Source organism: Cebus imitator, unplaced genomic scaffold (genome assembly GCF_001604975.1).
Source record: "Cebus imitator isolate Cc_AM_T3 unplaced genomic scaffold, Cebus_imitator-1.0 Scaffold588, whole genome shotgun sequence".
NCBI classification, from domain to species: Eukaryota; Metazoa; Chordata; class Mammalia; order Primates; family Cebidae; genus Cebus; species Cebus imitator.
In genome coordinates, this window is record NW_016107903.1 from 574,538 (window position 1) to 594,406 (window position 19,869).

At 34.1% G+C, this 19,869-nt stretch overlaps 1 protein-coding gene across 3 annotated transcripts in view; it reads right to left on the reverse strand.

Moving 5' to 3' along the window:
* The window catches only part of ZNF148 (zinc finger protein 148), a 148,815-nt gene that overhangs the window by 80,525 nt on the left and 48,421 nt on the right, over window positions 1-19,869 (reverse strand). For all 3 annotated transcript variants that reach the window (XM_017516436.2, XM_037734214.1, XM_017516438.2), the window contains 2 exons: window positions 16,493-16,628; window positions 6,274-6,622 (listed from right to left, as the gene is read on the reverse strand). In XM_017516436.2, the coding sequence (XP_017371925.1) occupies window positions 6,274-6,606 (333 nt within the window). In that variant the 5' untranslated portion in view covers window positions 6,607-6,622; window positions 16,493-16,628. The remainder of the gene's footprint in view (window positions 1-6,273; window positions 6,623-16,492; window positions 16,629-19,869) is intronic.

The following is a 19,869-nucleotide window of genomic DNA, read 5'->3' on the forward strand; positions in this document are numbered from 1 at the left end:
AAAAAAAAAAAAAAAAGAAGAAGAATTATTATACCAATGTCAGGAATGAGAAAAAAGAAATCACCATAGATTCTTAAAACATCAAAAGAAAATCTTATTAAGAGTCTTAGTCAATTAAACAATTAAGAAATAGACAAATTCCTTTAAAAATACAACTTACCAAAATTTATTCAAGAAAAAAATTTAGTATGAATAGCCTACTTATGTTTTTTAAATAAAATATGTAATTTAAAACTTTCTCACAGGCTGAGGTGGGAGGCCACTTGGGCCCAGGAGTTTGAGACAAGACAGGTCTGGGCAACATAGTGAGACCCTGTCTCTACAAAAAAAAATTTTTTTAATCAGCCTGGTGTGATGACATGTGCTTGCAGTCCCAACTACTTGGGAGGCTAAGGTGGGAGGACCATTTAAGCCCAAGAGGTTGAGGTCACAGTGAAGTGTGACTGTGCCCCTGCACTCTGTGTTCTGGCCTGGGCAACAGAGAAGAACTTGTCTCCAAAGAACAACAAAAAACCCTTCCCACAAAGAAAACTTTACCCAAGATTAGCTTTACTGATAAAGCCTATCAAATATGCATGATAAAAATATCAATGTTACACAAACTCTTTCAGAAAATAGAGAAGGAAATACTTCCTAACGCATTTACAATGAACCCAATATACCTAAAAATGACATAGCTATTTCAAAAAAAAAAGAAAAAGAAAAACGACTAGTATGTCTCATAAACATAAAAAATTTTAAATTGGTAAACTGAATTCAACAAGATAAAAGAATGACACATCATGACCAAGTGTGATACATCCCAGGAACGCAAGAGCTGTTCAATATTTGAAAATAACACAATTCACCGTATTAAGAGAATGAGAGAATATTCATATGATCATTTCAATAGATGCAGAAGAAGTACTTGATGAAGTTAAATATCCATTTACTTTAAAAAAAAAAAAAGTGTCAGCACAAACTAGGAAGAACACTTCAACCTAATAAAAGTAATCTATGAAAAACCTACGCCTAATTCCTTTTTTTTCCTTTTTTTGAAACAGGGTCTCACTTTGTCACCCAGACTGGAGTACAGTGGTGTAATCTCAGCTCAATGCAACTTCAGCCTCCTGGGCTCTGATGATCCTCCCAACTAGCTGAGACTACAGGTGCATGCCACCATGCCCAGATTCCCCCCCACACCACAGAGATGGGGTTTCCCCATGTTGCACAGGCTGGTCTTGAACTCCTTAGTTTAAGCAATCTCCCTACCTGCCCTGGCCTCCTAAAGTGCTAAGATTACAGGCATCAACCACTGCACCTGGCCCCTAACATAATCCTTGATGAAAGAGTAAATGCAATCCCCTTAAGATCTGGAAGAAAGCAAAGACATCTACCTGCACCACTTCTATTCATCATTGTTTTGTAGGCCAGTCAGTGCAATAAGGAAGGGGAAAAAAAGAAATACAGATTGGAAAGGAAGAAATAAAACATATGAACAATATGATAGTGAAGAAACCTAAGAATGCTGAAATAAAGAAAACCTAAATAAAAGTAAAGGTGTACTACGTTCATGGACTGGGAGCCATAATTGTTTAGATATTGGTTTGTATCAAGTCAATATATAGAATCAATGCAATCCCAATCAGAATCAGCTGGCTAAAAAAAAAAAAAAAAAAACCCTGAAAGGCTGATTCTATACTTTGTATGAAAATGCAAAGGGCCTAACATAATCACTACAGTCTTGCAAAAGAACAACAAAATTGGAGGACTTGCACAACTTGATTTCAGGATTTACTATAAAAGATACAGCAATCAAAACAGCATGATACTGATTTAAAGATGGATTCTGATTGGTGTAATGCTGATTTAAAGATATCCATCAATGAAAACTCAAAAGAAATAAGACTTACACAAACATGTACCAAGAGAAATGAAAAAAGACTTGTACAAAAATTTTCCTAACCACTTTATTCATAGTAATTAAAAAGAAACAACACAACCACAAAAGGAAAATGGATAAACCAATTTTAAAGATATTAATTAAAATGACTGAACATTAATCAATAGGGAAAAAGAATGAACTGTTAATACCTTCAAACAACATGGATGAATCCCAAAAACATGTTGTGCAAAAGCAGCCAGACACAAGAGTTACATACATATAATTCCATCTACATGAAGTTCTCAAGGGACAACAACAATCTATGAAGAAAAAGTATCAGAACAATTGTTGTGGAGGGAACTGACTGGGAAGAATCACACACACAAAAAAACTTCCTAGGATGATGAAAATATTTGGTATCTTGATGGACTGCAGATTATACAAATTTATGCAGTTGTCAAAACTCTGAACTACAAATTCAGAATCTGAGCATTTCACTTCAAACTTTTCCTCATTAAAAACAGAATGCATGTTTTCACTCAAAAAATGTGACTGCCCAGTTATTGAGAACACAAAATTTAAAGGCAGGATACAGAAAAACAGGCATTAAAATATAATGGCAAGACAGTTTTGCAAGCAAAGAAATGCAGAGTTATTACAGTTACCATAATGAAAATCACAAGAAAGAGAAATCTTTTAATGTGAAAAGTGAACAATAGTAAACTGCCAAATAAATAGTATTATAGGCATATACGACATGAACAAAAGTAACAGAAAAAAAACCATAGTGGGCCTAGGCAACTAAATTAATTTGATATGCCTAAAGCATAAAATGGTGGGGAAAGGGGCTGAACTACAGTTAAAAAAAAGAAAAGTTGGTTAAGAAGGGACTGGATTATGATGGCTATTTCCACCCATGCAAAAAAGTACATTTTGGCTGTTTAGTAATGAGGAACCACTGGAGAAGTTTTAGTAAGGGAATGGCATGTATACATCTCGTTTAGAAAGATCACTGTAGAAACTATCTGAAAGATAGATTGGAGAAGGCTCAGGTTACTGTCAGTCCAATAAAAATGTCAGTCTATTGCAATTTATAGACTTCATCAAATAAAGATAGAGCCCACATTCTTTTCAAGCTCATACATTTTTTTTTTTTTTAAGACAGAGTTTTACTCTGTCACCCAGGCTAGACTGCAGTAGTGCAACCTTGACTCACTGCAACCTCTGCCTCCTGAGTTCAAGTGATTCTCGTGCCTCAGCCTCCCGCGTAGCTGGGATTACAGGCATGCACCACCCTGCCTGGCTAATTTTTGTATTTTTAATAGAGATGGGATTTTGTCATGTTGCCCAGGCTGGTCTCAAACTCCTGACCTTAAGTGAGCTGCCCACCTTAGCCTCCCAAAGTGCTGAGATTACAGGCATGAGCCACCACACCTAGTTCAAAGAAGAAATCTTAACAGAAAATTTAAAATATATTGAACTAAATGAAAATAAAAACACAACTATAAAAATCTGGGCAATGTAGCTAAAGCAGTGCTTAGAGGAAAATTTATAGCATGAATGCATATATTAGAAATAAATCTAAAATGAATATGCTTCCACTTTAGGAAACTAAAATTTAGGAAGAATTTACGAAGGGATTTGGGAAACTAGAATTTAGGAAGGGCAAATTAAATCCAAAACAAGCAGAAAAAAAATAATAAAAATTAAAGCAGAAATAAATGAGACTGAAAATAGGATACATAGAAAAAAAAAAAAAATCAACAAAACCAAAAGCTGTTTCTTTGAAAATATCAATAAAATAAGCAAGCCTCTACCACTGGGCAGGGGGAAATGCAGAGTTGTTCAAACATGAGTTTCCATTTCAGTTTTGCAAGATGAAAAAGTTCTGGAGATCTGTTGTGCAAAAATGTCACTATGGTTTACACTACTAAAATGGACACTTTAAAACTCCTCTTTCCTCTGCCCGCATTCTCGCTCTGCCATGCCCTGCTCTGAAGAGACATCCACCATTACCCCCAGCAAACTGGTCTGGCTTGCAGAAGAGGGCAGCACACAGCTCTGTTTTGCCCTGCTTTCTGAGCAGGCCACAGCCCATAGCAGGCTATGACCTCGATGGTGCCTATTATGATACAATACCACCTATGGATAAAGCTCTTCCTTCTGGGTGTTATAGAAGACTAGCTCCATGGTCTGGCTTGGCTGCAAAACACTTTACTGATGTAGGAGCTGGTGTCACAGATGAAAATTACTGAGAAAATGTTGGTGCTGCACGTTTAATTTTGGCAAAGAAAAGTTTAAAGTCAGAAAAAGTGATCGTATTGCACAGATCATTTGTGAATGAATTTTTAATCCAGAAATAGAAGAAGTTCAAGCTTTCGATGATGCTAAAAGGCATTCAGAAGATTTAGGTTCTACTAGAAAGAATTAAAATTTATGCCAAGAATAGAAAATGAGAACTCATATCTTTTTCTTAAAGAGTTTTTGCTTAAAGCATTTTGGTAGAGCTTCTGTAATCTTAATAGCTTTACCTTCTAAAAAGACTGCATTTTCTTATGATCAAGGAAGAGTACCTCTGTTTAGATCACATAGAAACTTTGTTTTTCTGCAACCAATAGTTGTATGTAAATCTGCTTTGTCGTGATATAAGGCAGTGTCTTTTTAAAAATCAAAATGTATATCAATTACAGACACACACAAAAATCCTGTATTATTTAACTCAATAAATAACACCGCTTCACCAAAAAAAAAAAAAAGGAATTGTTAAGAGAGTAATTTTTTTTTTTAAAGAAAACTCTAAGAAAAAAGAGAAAACACAAATTAGTAATTATCAGAAATGAAAGGGGGACATCACTATAAAACCTCGCACATTAAAAGGATAATAAAAGAATACTATAAACTTTGTTCCCACAAATTTGACAACTGTATCAAAATGGACCAATTCCTTGGAAGACACAATCTGTCAAAACTCACACAAGAAGAATTAGATAATCTGAAAAGACCTGTATTTATAAAAGAAATGGAATCAACAATATATAACCTTCCAAAACAGAAAGCACCAGACCCAAAGGGGTTCACTGGTGAATTTCACCAAACATTTTAAAAAGAATTTGTATCAATTCTCTACAATCTCTTTCAGAAAATATAAGCAGAGGGAATACTTGCTAATTCATTCTATGAGACCAGCATTACCCTAATACCAAAAACAGACAGACATCAAGGAAACTACAGACCAATAATATTTCCCATGAACACAAATGTAAAAATTCTCAAAATGTTATCAAATCAAATTCAACCATGTCTGAAAAGAACTATACATCACAAATAAGCAGGATTTATTCTAGTATGAAAGTTGCTTTCACATCCAAAAATCAATTAATGTAATCCATCAAATCAATAGGCTAAAGAGGAAAAGGATTGCAATGGGCTAGGTAAAAGATGGTGAAGAGCACAACTGTAAATAGTTATCCATTCATTCACACCATGTGCCAACACCTGGACTACAGTGAAAAATAAGATAAAACTCCTGCCCTCACAGAGTCTACAATCTATCAGAGAAACACTGTACAAGTAATCACAAGTCCCTATCAGAGGGACTCAACAGAGTCAAGAGAAGTGATAGGCTGATGATGATGGAGCACTATCTAAGGGTTATAAAACAGGTGTGGAGTATTATTGAGGAAATGTTCGTGCTGTACTGTTTAATTTTGGCAAGGGTAGTATGTCAGGCAGAATATATTAAAGTCCTAAACCAAAAGAAAAAGTACATGTTAGATAAACTAAAAGGAACCCAGATTTAATATCATAGAAAGAAGACACAAGAATTACATGATGGTTGTGGTTTCATTGACTACTGGGTAAAAATAAAGGTAGAAGAAGGAAAAAGATATAGGTGCTTAAAAACATCTTAAATGATGTCTGGGGTAGATGAAAGGAGTAAAGAGCCAATATATTTTAATAAGATAAACAGATCAAGCAAGTGGGGAATACAGAAAGAAAGGAGAATAGGAGCATATTAGAAAACTTTAAGAAGGTAGAAATTCCCAGGAATTACAGAATTTGAAGGAAAAACCCTTGAATGTGTGATCTTTTTCTACTTATGTTGAATATCCAAATATTTTACTTTAAGGAAAAAGTAGAAATAAAATATCTTTAAAAATTAAGCACATAAAAATTTAATACTAAAGTAATCCTGACAGAGAAATATTGTTATCCTGAAAGACATAAGCTTCCAAAATAATACAAGAACTTAATTTTGCCTTTCAAATATGATTTATGTCAATATTTTAGTATATCTATTCAAGAACACTAGCCCTGAAACATTTTCTGAAATTTCTTTGATAACTTGCAGTATTACTTAACAAGAAATTATGTTTCTAAGTTTAGTATCTTATAAAGAAATTACTTACAGGGACATTAAGCGCATATTGTAGTCCTTGAGGAAGTCTTTCATGTGTTTCCAACTGCTCTTCATCATTTTTCACTGTTTCCTCATGGACCATGAGTTCATCATGTGATATCATATCCTGTTGTCTCATTTCACTTTCTTGTAACACCTCATCTGCAGCAAGGATCTCCTGGTGAGGCATAGTCCGATCTTGAAGTACTGAATCCTGTAGCTCTCCAGACACAGTAGACTGGCCAGACACTCCACCCATTACAACCATTGTCCTGGAAGACTGCATTTCGTCTATGCCGCCACATTTAAGAAACAATCCTTCCAGTTTGTCGTCAATGTTCATGCTTAAGTATAACTGCCTAGAAAGACCAAGTTTGACAACAAAACATATTAAATTAGTTTTATATGACTACTTGATTCTTTTTTATTCTCAAATTAAGAATTTGAACATTCAAATAGAAAGATTTTATTCATGTACTTTGGAACTGCCTCCAATTTTAAAACTGTAATACCCAGCTACTCAGGAGGCTGAGGCAGGAGAATTGCCTGAACCCAGGAGGCGGAGGTTGCAGTGAGCCGAGATCGCGCCATTGCACTCCAGCCTGGGTAACAAGAGCGAAATTCCATCTCAAAAAATAAAAATAAATTAAAAAAAAAAAACTGTAATACCAAGATCTGTTTCCAAAGGCTGGTAGAATAAAACACAAATTTTCATTTTGATATAAAGGCATAAAATCCTAACTACTTTATATCACTGAAAAATAAACCTGACATAAAAGCAAAGAGGGGAAAAGTATTTGTAACATCAGTCAAGGAATCCATATTCTTTAACATATTAATAAAATATTAAAATGTCTTAAAAATATATAGATGAATTCAATAAGGAATAGACTGACAGAGAGCATTATCAAGCAAATCATTAAAGAAAATTTAGAAATAGTCATTCAACGTATAAAAAAGAGTCACAGTAGTAATCTAAGAAATTACCATTAAATAGCACTATCATATTTCATCTACCAAACTGATGACTCTTAAAAAATACCAATGTTTTAGTATTAAAGAAAAAAACACTCATCTACTGATAATAAAAGTACATATTAGACCAACTATTTTCAAAAGCAATTTGGTAGTATGTATCAAAAGCCCTAAAAATGTACATAATCTTTGAACCAGGAATTCTACATTTTGGAGTTTATCTTGATGAAATAAAAAATGTAAACAAAGGTATACTAGAAAGTCACTACAGCAGTGATTATCAAACGAAAATGTTATGTATATTTCAGTTTAGTCACTTCTTTCCCAAATTAATCACAAAAGCAATGACCAACTATGATCATAGTTTTCAGCAGTCAAGTACCTAAGTTAAATTCCCAGACAGTGCCGAAATCAAAATACTCTTTCACTTGCTAAGGTTATCATTAACAGAGACACCTTTACTAAAATGGAAAGCTCAAAAAACCTTATAAACAGCAAAATACACAGAAGTATAATTCATACTTGCTAATCTTGTCTTCTCTGGTACCAGGTATTATAAGCCTAGAATACATACCGGATATCTGTACAAAACACTTTTCAAAATCTTAAGGTCTTAAAATCTAAAGGTCAAAGACTGCTGGGTGTGGTAGCTCACGCTTGTAATTCCAACACTTTAGGAGGCCAAGGCAGGTGTATTGCTTGAGCCCAGAAGTTTTGAGACCAGCCAGGGCAACATGGCAAAACCCCATCTCTGCAAAATAAAAACACAGTAATTAGCTGGGCATGGTGGTGCACACCTGTGGCCCCAGCTACCTGGGAGGCTGAAGCAGGAGGATGACTTGAGCCCTGGAGGTCAAATCTGCAGTGAGCTGTGATCGTACCCCTGCAACTCGCCTGGGTGACAGAACAAGACCCTGTCTCAAAAATAAATAAACAAAAATAAAGGTCAAAGATCTTAAATATATCACCAAATAACTGCTTTCTTCAAAAATTTCATTTATTACTTTTCTTAGAAAATAAGCTGTTCCAAAACTAAATGAAACAAGTCTCTTAAAGCTAAAATTTGATTATTCTAACCATTTCTTTGGAAATCCTTAAATCTGTAACATCAAAGACTCCATATCCTTAATATATTAAAATACTTTAAAAATAAAGAGATGAATTCAATAAAGAATAAATTGACAGAGAACACTATCGGGCAAATCACTAAAGAAAACTTAGAAACAATCATTTAAAATATAAAATAACTGTATTTTTATGTTTTTTATATATAATATATTGACACAATACTATAGGAATATAGTTTTAACTATTATGTACATATTAGGTCATGCTAAACATTTTTTAATTTGCAGGAGTACATATATACATAAGTATATATATTTATGGGGTACATGAGATGTTCTGAAACAGACATGCAATGTGAAATAAGCAAATCATGGAGAATGGGGTATCCATCCCCTCAAGAATTTACCTCTTGAGTTACAAACAACCCAATTATACTTTATTTTTAAATGTACAATCAAGTTATTATTGACTACAGTCATCCTATTGTGTTATCAAATAGTAGATCTTCTTCATTTTTTCTATTATTTTTGTGCCCATTAACCATCCCACCTCCCCCTTCTCAGCCTCTAGTAACTATCCTTCTACTCTCTATGCCCATGAGTTCAATTGTTTTGATTTTTAGATCCCACATGTAAGTGAGAACATGCATTTGTCTTTCTGTGCCTGGCTTCTTTCATTTAACATAATGCTCTCTAGTTTCATCCATGTTGTTGCAAATGACTGGATCCCATTCTTTTTTATGGCTGAATGCTACTCCATTGTGTATATATGCCACATTTTCTTCATCCACTCATCTGCTTACACTTAGGTGGCTTCCAATTCTCAGCTATTGTAAACAGTGCTGCAACAAACATAGGAGTGCAAGCATCTCTGTAATACACTGATTTCCTTTTTTGGGGGTACATATCCAGCAGTGGGATTGCTAGATCGCATGGTAGCTCAATTTTTAGTTTTTTGAGGAACCTCCAAACTTTTCTCCATCGCAGTTGTAATAATTTATATTCCCACCAACAGCATACAAGAATTCCCTTTTCTCCACATCCTCACCAGCATTGGTTATTGCCTGTCTTTTGGATGCAAGCCATTTTAACTGGGGTGAGACGACATCTCATGGTAGTTTTGATCTGCATTTCTCTGATGATCAATGATGTTGAGCACCTTTTCATATGTCTGTCTGCCATTTGTATGTCTTCTTTTCAGAAATGTCTATTCAAATCTTTTGCTCATTTTTTTATTGAATTATTCAATTGTTTTTCCTATAGAGTTGTTTGAACTCCTTATATATTCTGGTTATTAATCCCTCATTAGATGGGTAGTTTGCAACTATTTTCCCCTATTCTGTGGGTTGTCTCTTCAACTTTGTTGACTGTATCCTTTGCTGTAACTTTATGTAACTTGTTTTTTAACTAATCTTATGGCTAACATCAAGCCAAAACAGTACGTACTGAGGAAGTAGTAGTACTCTGGGGACAGATAATATTTTGGAAAAGAGGCATAAAGTGCTAGAGTGAGAGACTTGGAACAGGAAGATAACATACCTCGATACAGAAGTAGTAAATACAGAAGTAGTAAACTGAAGAGAAAGTGGAAATACTCCAAATGAAAAACAAATGACCTCTTCAAATATATTCCTATAAACAGACCACATGCAAAGAAAAATAAATCTGTCTTCCTTTTTACATACAGTTCCTTGTTCCTATGGCCCTAAATTAAGGCATATGCTTGGAGTTAAACTGTCTGGCCTGGAAACTGTTTTTGAAATAGCCTGAAATTTCCCCAGAATACCAGAACAGACTCCAATATCAATGAAGACAAGGTTTTAAATAAGACAAAGTTTTAAACTGATCTTTGGAAATATCTATCAAAATGAAAACTGTATGTACTCTTGATCCAGCAATCTCACTGCTAGGGATACATAGTACACAACCTTATGGCCTATTCATAGATGTTCACCAAAGAAGTAAGTATAAGGACGTTTGATACAACCCTTCAATGAGAAAAGACTGGAAACAAGCTAGAGCATCCATAGACAGGTGACTTGTTAGACTAATCATAACCCAACCATACAATGGAATACATGCAGGCATTAAAAGGAATGATGTTAGCTTTATGTGCTGGTTCTCCAAGATACGTTAAGTGAAAAAAATCAAGGAGAACTAGGTAAATAGTAGGATCCTTTCTCTCTTTCTCTCTCTCTCTCTGTCTCTCTCTCTCTCTCTCTCTCTCTATATATATATATATATATATACTTCCCTCTCTCTCTCTTCCTCTCTCTCTATATATATCTATATCTATCTATATAGATATCTCTCTCTACATATCTATATATATATGTATCTATATAGATCTATCAATATATATCTATATCTCTTCTTGTGGTCATCTTCTAATTTAATGTTTCTAATACATAATAGATATATCTATATAGATATATATAGAGAAAAAGAGAAATCTATCTATCTATATATAGACAGATGTATGTACAGAAATACACACACACACACACACACACACACACACACACACACACACATATATATTATATAATTTTTTTTTCCTGCAAAGAAAGTTAACTGGAATTTGGAAAATAAAATAAGAAGGATCTTCATGAAGAAGACTAATTTTGACTTTATATTATTCCTTTTTTCATGTACCAACATCTTTTCTTTCTTTAATGTTACAGCAAGCTAACAGGGTATGAGTAACAGAAGTGACTCTAGGTCTTGTTTTTCTTCTTTATTTTAAAACAAAAACTTAGTGTGATTTTAAGATATGTTTCAAAAACAAAGTGAGTCATACCTCTATCATATACCTCAACCTGTCTCTGGCCAGGAAATTTTACTAGGCCCACTGAAAAAGGGAATAGGACAAAGCTACACTTAAAAATTTAAAAAAAGATAAAGTAGGAAAAATACATTTTTATTGTCCTTGCACGTCCCTTCTATGCCATTACGGTTTTAACCTTTCCCACTTAAACTCAAGTGGTCTCTGTCAAAGCTCTCATGTGCCTCACTGCATATTCAAAAATCCAGATACAACAAATGCTCCCATGCTCAAAAGCTAACACATGCCATATCCCTCCTCTAATTTTAGTATTTTTAGGGAGAATTAGCCAAGTGTAAAGAGAGAAAAGTGAGGTAATCAAGCCACACTAAAATGTGAATAATTAATTGTCTCTTCTTGTCAACTCCTCAAAAAGCCAACTGCTTTCTGATCCAAATGTGTGTATAATTAATGGAAAGTCAGGGGTTAGGGATATCATATGGAAGAGAGGAAGAAAGAAATAATGCTTCCTTTAAATCATACTACTCACATGGAAAACTGATCTGGAAGGGGAAAAAAGAAAACTAAACAATTTCAGCTCCAAGGAACCTCTGTCCAACTGCAGAGAAAAGAAAATATGTGGAGTAATAAGCCACTCTGAGCTCCCTGTGAAGACCCTTCATCTTGTATGTGAAGAGACCTTAGGCAGCTGACACCACAGGGTACAAAATGACAGAACTGTTAAGAACCAAGATAGGCTGGACAATGATGTCCTAGGGCTAATTTAGCTAAGAATGGGAAGCAATCCTTCCTGTGCACTTCAAGTTACTCAGAGCAGAGAATGCTGAAAACTAGAACAGAGCAGAAAAGAGAAAGGAAGGAGACCAACTCGGGCCAATTTCTCCTAAATCTCCCTTTCCCAGATTACTTCAAATTCTGCATTCTTCCCCTCGCTTCCATGATTTTTTTTCTTCCTTCATCACCATCCCTCTGCAAGAGAAACTGGCTACAGGGTTATCTAGGGGGACACAACACAACTTCCATTTCCATTAAATTTTCCCTCCCCACTCCCACTCCCAACCCCACACACATCTACTATCCTTTCCTATTGACATACGCTCATTTCAGCTGTGTGAATGCCTAACTTTAGTGGCTTAAGTAACCCCCCAGTCATTTAAGCCCCGTGGCAGAAGAGGTACTTAAAAAGAAGGTAAATTATCTGCCAAAACTTTTCTCCTGTCTACTAGAAGAAATAGCTGACTCTTCCTGTGGTTATCTTCTAATTTAATGTTTCTCATCAACTATGTGTAAGTAATTAAAAACTAAGCTGTATAGATTTATAAGTTGAAACAGAGTAAACAGCTTTGGGTCAGGGCTTTTAATAAGGAATTAAACACACAGGCTTTTAACACAAACATTTTTGACAATTATTTCCCAAACTTGGGGAACTGTTTGGGCTTGTCCTCAGAGGACAAAGTTAATAGAAGCATTACAAATGGACAAGTTGGGCACTACTACTCATTTTTAATCAAATATACAAGGCTCTTAAAAATGCTTGCTTGTTCTACAAGATCCAATTAAAAATTGGGAAACCGCTGGGCATGGTGGCTCACACCTGTAATACCAGCACTTTGGGAGGACAAGGAAGGTAGATCATGAGGTCAGGAGTTCAAGACCAGCCTGATCAACATGGTGAAATGCTATCTCTACTAAAAATACAAAAATTAGCCAGGCACAGTGACAGGTGCTTGTAATCCCAGCTACTCAAGAGGCTTGAGGCAGGAGAATTGCTTGAACCCGGGGGGCAGAGGTTGCAGTGAGCCGAGATCCTGCCATTGTACTCCAGCCTGGGCAACAGAATGAATGAGACTGTCTCAAAAATAAATACATTTTTAAAATTAAAAAAAAATAAAAATTGGGGAAAAATGCTTGCTGAGGTTTTTAATGGAAGTTTTATACAATTAATGAAGTCTTTCCAAATTAATAGGTTTATGTCTGTATTCTAAAATCCAGACATTATGAAAACCTGGAGAGGAAAGACAACTAATGTGTGCTGAGATCTATTAGATGTAAGACACTGTGCTAGGCACCTTTAAATACATTATCCTACTTAATATTTACAATAACCCTCAAGACAGTAACAGCATAGCCCCATTTAACAGACAAATTGGGGCTTACCCAAGGATGCATAGCTAAGAAGTAAACTGGGGTTTCAAACCAGACTTACCAGACTCAATGCACATTTTACCTTATCATACTATTTCCTGACTTAAAAAGACCCGGGACACGTTAGGAAGTCGTTGAACTTCCTAAGTCATTGAATTCCCCTCTTACCTTGTAAGGCCTCTCTATCATCGTTGCTTGGCTTGGCAAAGCAATCAAACTCTCCTTATCTGACTACTCCATCTCATGGCTACCATGGGAGAAGTTTCTGAATCCCCTTTTCTTCTGTGGAAGGATCTGACACTTTCCACATTTTTTATTTTCCAATCTCTATCTGTTACTCATATCTCAGTGAATTTCTCCTCATCCATTCTTTTTTATCATGGGTTGAAATATATCTTCTTAAACTATCTTCTTTCCTCCATTTTCTTAAAGCCTTACCAGGAAAATCTCTCTACTTTCCCATTTCCAATAAGAGATTTAAAAATAATCCTAAATATGGCTAATAAATGTAAAACCAGTCAGTGCTAATGATACACCTGCATCAAAAAAGCGGGCTTAAGTTTTAAAATGAAAACAGATTTGAAGACTTGTGCGATACACTCTAAAATTTTTTAAAGTACCAAGTTCCCTTTCAGAATGTACATGAACATCCATGTGCCACTTATCACCTTTAATTAATCTGCATTCAAGCATGAAAGAAATAAATATTTCTCACTTAGAGAAGCTGTGTTTCTGTTTTATGTATTGAGCTTGGTAGTAATATTATTTTCCATAAACTTTTTTGAATAATGCAGAACTTCAACTATATGAGTCAAAGCAGATTATAACAAGCAAGCTTTGGAACCTTATCATCATTGTCTTTTGTATAAAAAGAGTAATTTCCAACTTAAAATACTCTCACAAATTCAATAATACCTCTTCCCCCAACTTTGTAACAGAACCTATTCAATCTAAAATGAAACTTCACTTGTAAGCCAAAAGGGAAGCACTCAAAGAAACTTGTTCAGAAAACAGGTAAAAGAAAAAAGCTAGATTCACAAATTACTTCTGATCCAAAGCACTTTGTTTTTGGAGGATGCCAGTTGCATTAACTTGGATATTAAGATTTGTAACTTGTGTATCAGTCCGTAAGAAATTATACCTTAAAAATATCAGCATTAGAAATATAAATACCAACCAGCCTCTGGATCATTTGGTAAGATGAAACACATCATCAATACCAGAACCTTTAACAAATTTGCTATTTGTTTTTCTGAAGAAGTTTTGTGTTAGTTTTCATCCTTGAAAAGTATAGTTTTGATCTAACCAGAAACTACTTCATCTCTTATTAAAAAACAAAATATATTTCTTGTCTAGGTACAAAGACCTCTTCAGATATACCTCTATATAACTACCATTTTGTATCTATAAAACATATCTTGTAAACCACGTTAGTTTTTAAAGTACTACTATTTCAAAATATCCTACATCATTTATAATCATGGTGACGGGACAAAATGGTCTCTCTGATCAGTGCTAACAACAATAAAGGATGTTTAAACAAATATCTATTTCAACAACTGCTAACACAATAATCAGAAAATTTACATGCTAACAATAATCATCTTATGCAATACAACTTTAAAAATCCAAAAACTGTGAAAAACTATTTTTTCACCACAGAAAAATAATTTATAAGTACTTGAATAAGGCAAAGTTAATAAGCATTTCTATACAACACTGAAGTCCCTCTCAAATAAAACAGAATCTAGGCATATTCTGCATTCCAAATATTTATCACCAATTTGGTAGAACAATGTAAAATCAAGAAGACAGCCGTATTTAGAAATGCTAAAACTCAAATTTATGGAAATTCAAACAGTTTAAGAAACAGCTATAATTTATCTTAACAAGGAAGGTGGAGGGAAAAGGTTGAAAAAAAAAAAGTCCACACAAAGCAGAATCCTACATTCTGTTAGATCTAGTTGTTGCATCCATTACATTTTATGCCAATATCAATTATTCAAACATTAATATTTAAACTATGATGTTTCTGTAGTCTTACACAATAAAATAAATACTTTTAAAAAAGATTCTTAAAACAAATTTCCCTGTATACTTATGAACAAATGTTAAACACCTAATTTTTTTTCATTAAATGAGACAGGGTTGGGCACATACCACTATGGCCAGATTGCTAATGGTTATTTTTAATATGCACTATATAGTAACCAAGGCTCATCCAGAACAGCAACAACAAAAGAGTTAACTGTTTAAGTCAACAACACTTTGTTTTTAATGAAAATAAATATGACTCAAATCTTAATGTGACAGATAGGTGGCTGTCTCTCCAGAATCTGTTCTCTCCTTATTATCCAGTAATAAATATTAAGTGCAACATATGGCTGCCTAGGTAAGGGCTATTTCCCAGCCTCCTTTGCAGCTGGCTGTGACATGTGACAAAATTAGAGCCAAAGAGATACGAGTTAAAGTGATACACACAAAATTCCTCTTAAAGGTAAAGAGAATGTCCTTTTCTTTTTCTTATTAGCAGACACAATGGTAACCATCCTGGCCCACAATATAGAAATCACATACAAGAATAGCAGAGTAAGACAAAGGAGCCCTGGGACATAATGATTCTGCAGCCTCCATATAATCGCAAGATAGTTTACATGGACTTTTCAAGTAAATATAAATATATTTCTACCTTTATTAGCCCCTGTCATAGTAGCCAAGTCTATATACTAATATATCCAATATAAGTGACTACTGAATTATCTATAAGACTGCTTCCTTATATTAGTGCAGGCAAACATGCAACATGTACAGATGTACAGAAACTGATATGTTTTTTCACATTTTAAAAATTATACAGCAAACACCATTAAATTGGACTAACACGTCTTACTTTCCCCAGTATTAAAAGAGCTTCTCTGAAAATTATAGGATATTTAATGTGAGTGTATATGTGTTGAGGATGGCGGGTAAAAATGCTATAAGGGAAAAAGTGTTAGACCAAGAAAATAACCCTCAGTTAAATTTCACATAAGATTACACATTTTTGTGTGTGTTAAACTAGAGCCTAATAATGACATCATTATACATCTCTTAAAATTATTTTCTCAAGGAAAAAAATTAGTTTCCAAATATGAATACCAAAACTTAAAGAAACTATTATATAAATTCAATATAAAATTCCAGCAGCTAAAAACAGTGACTTCATATTTGAAAAAACTTATTTATTCAAGATTATGAACAATAGGTATTAAAATTACCTGAGACTAAGGTAAAAATGAAGACTTCAAGGAAGGGAATGCTGTACAGTTGAAAAAGAAATCATGGTTGAGTTTCTACCTTTCATAGGCTTCAGAAACCCTCAATACCACCTTAATCACTTATGCCATCCAATTCCTACAATAAAACACACACACAACAAAACATTGTTTATGGTAGGAAAAGATACTACACAAATATAATATGCGCAAATTGGTATGAATATTGAAGTGAAAATTCTTTCTAAATACAGTAAGTTATGACTGAATGACCAACATACTGACTTGTTTTTACACTTGAAACTGTGACAATACAATAGTGCTAAGTAGATAGTAAATGAGAAATAACCTCGGCCTTATAAAGGATAATTGCCTAGATGTGGAGTCTACAGCCTCAAAGATTCAGGATGTTCAAGGAAATTCAGAGAATTACAGACCTAAAAGATTAGAAAAAAACAAAACTTAAGAGACTACTTACAAACACTAATCATATCGGCTTTGTTAAAGTCTATGAAGTGAAAAGAGAAGAAACACAATGGCAGTCCTTACAAACAAACAGAACTAGTGGCATGCCAAAACTTAAAGAAACTATTTTATAAATTCAACATAAAATTCTAGTGGCCAAAAACAATGCATACTGTAAATATTCATGTGTTGAGTGTATATGGTATTTACAATAGAAACAATTACAGGTATAAAATCAGATTAAATATTATCAGCATGATTACCATTGACAGGGAAAAGCTAACAAAAAAGATATCATATGGAAAACAAAAAAAGAGTATAGGCTATACACAATAAGAAAACTTCCCAAAAATAAGTATTCTGAGCATAGTTAACAGATTAAAGATTGTATGGAATTTCCTACCCTGGAGGTTCTTAAAATATTAGATTCCTATCTATCAAGAATAGTTTGCATACATTCCTTCACAAGAAGTGTGGAGACCAGATGATACATGAAAGATCCTATGATTTTACATCAGCTTATGATAGTACAAAGGCAAAAAGAACTGTCTTTTCCACCTATAGCCACAGCAGTAATAATTTCCTCTTTGAACTTCTGAAAGTATAATATTAATTCATTTTTAAAAAAACATTTCAACAGTTTACATATTTTTTTAAAAGTTCAACTTCTTGTAGAGCTATTCACCTCTCAATACTCTTGCATTTCAGAATTTTCCTGGATATTCTGCATATCTCTTTTTCCAGATAATCTTTTGTGCAAAATAAAATTTCTTCTTCTCAATAGGATTGTATCATATATAAACTATAGTGAAATGACAACAGTAACAATAAGAGGGGAGGGGATCATCACAATCCAGGGTTGTTACAATATATTATGTAAAGTATCTATTAAACACATGTTAAATATGTAAAATAAAAAACTCATGTTTTAAAGTTTTTTAATTATGAAAAACTGCAATCAACAAATAAGAGATTCTCAACAAGATGCAGAAATTATGTAAAAGAACCAAATGGAAATCCTGAAGTTTAAGAATACAGTAGCAGAAATTAAAAATTCATCAGAAGGGCTCAGCAGATTTATGGCAAAAGAAAAACAGTGACTTTTAGATAAATCAATAGAAACCACCACCTCTGAAAAACAGAGCAAAGATGGAAGTAAAACAAACATATAGCCTCAAAGACATGTGTAGAACAACATTCACTTTACCCACATTTTGAGTACCAGGACAGAAGAGAAAGAGCAGAAAAAAAAAAATTAATAAAATATCAGCCAAAAACTTCCCAAATTTACTTTTGTTTTGAGATGGAGTCTTGCTCTGTCGCCCAGGCTGGAGTGCAACAGTGCGATCTCAGCTCACTGTAACCTCTGCCTCATGGGTTCAAGTGATTTTCCTGCCTCAGCCTCCCGAGTAGCTGGGATTACATGCACCACCATTATGCCTAATTTTTGTATTTTTGTAGAGATGGGGTTTTGGTGATCCACCTGCCTTGGCCTCTCAAAGTGCTGGGATTATAGGCATGAGCCATCGTGCCGGGACCCAAATTTAATTTTTTTAAGGAAAATAAATCTACAGATCTAAGAACCACGATGAATTCCAAGTAGGAAAATATAAAGCAATCTACACCTGGACACATCACAAACTGCTGAAAGCAAACACAAGGAGAAAAATCTTGAAAGCAGGAAAAGAATGACGATTCAGCATATGCAGAAATTAGTGGCTAACATCCAGTTAGAAACAATAGCGGCAAGAAGACAGTGAAATCACATATTCAAAAAGCCAAAAGATACATCTGTCAACCAAGAAGGCAGCAAAACTTTCCTTCAAAAATGAAAAAACATTCCCAGACAACCACAAAATTGAGACAATCTTTTTTGCTAGCAGATCCGCCTTTAAACATGAAACACTAAAGGAAGTCCATCAAGCTGAAAGGAAAAGACATCAAACTTAACTACACAGAAAGAATTGAAGAGCACAAGAAATGGTAAATATGTGTGTTAATTTTAAAAAGACTCTATAAACATGTTTTTCTCATTTCTTCCCTCCTTTAAAAGACCTAAGAATGTATAAAGCAGTGATCACAACACTGTACTACTGGGTGTATAGCATATATAGATGTATATTACAATAGTGATACAATAAAGAAGAGAAAATGGACCCACACTGGAAGAAAGTTTATTTTACTGATAATAAGCAGCCTGTTAAAATGCATAATCCTGAGAGCAACCACAAAGAAAATATCTTTAAAAACATACAGTAAAAAAAAAAAAAAAAAATCAATGGAGTAATTAAAATGGCACACTAAAAATTAACACAAAAGGAAGTAGAGGAAACACAGAGGAACAAAACGATAGGAGATATCTATCTAGCTACATAAAGATATGTATGTATATATATAAAGGATGATATATATAAGCCATAGTGAAATGACACTACATATGTGTGTATATATACACATATATACTTGCTTTATATATGTATATATATCTTTTTATGTGTGTATATAAAGATACATATAATGTGTATATGTTTAGCAGATACCAAAATGGCAAATGTAAATCCAACCGTATCCCTAATTAAAAATGAATAGTGTAAATAGACCAATGGAAAGGCAGTGACTGCCAGAAAGAATAAAAACACAAATTCCAACTATATGCTTTCAACAAAAGATACATCTTACATTCAAAACTGAAAGTAAAAAGATGGGAAAAAAAGAATATACTATAGAAGCAGTAACCATAAGAGAGATAAAATGGCTACATTAACATCAGAAAAAACAAACTTTAAGACTATAGAGACCTGCCGGGCGCGGTGGCTCAGGCCTGTAATCCCAGCACTTTGGGAGGCCGAGGCGGGTGGATCACGAGGTCAAGAGATCGAGACCATCCTGGTCAACATGGTGAAACCTCGTCTCTA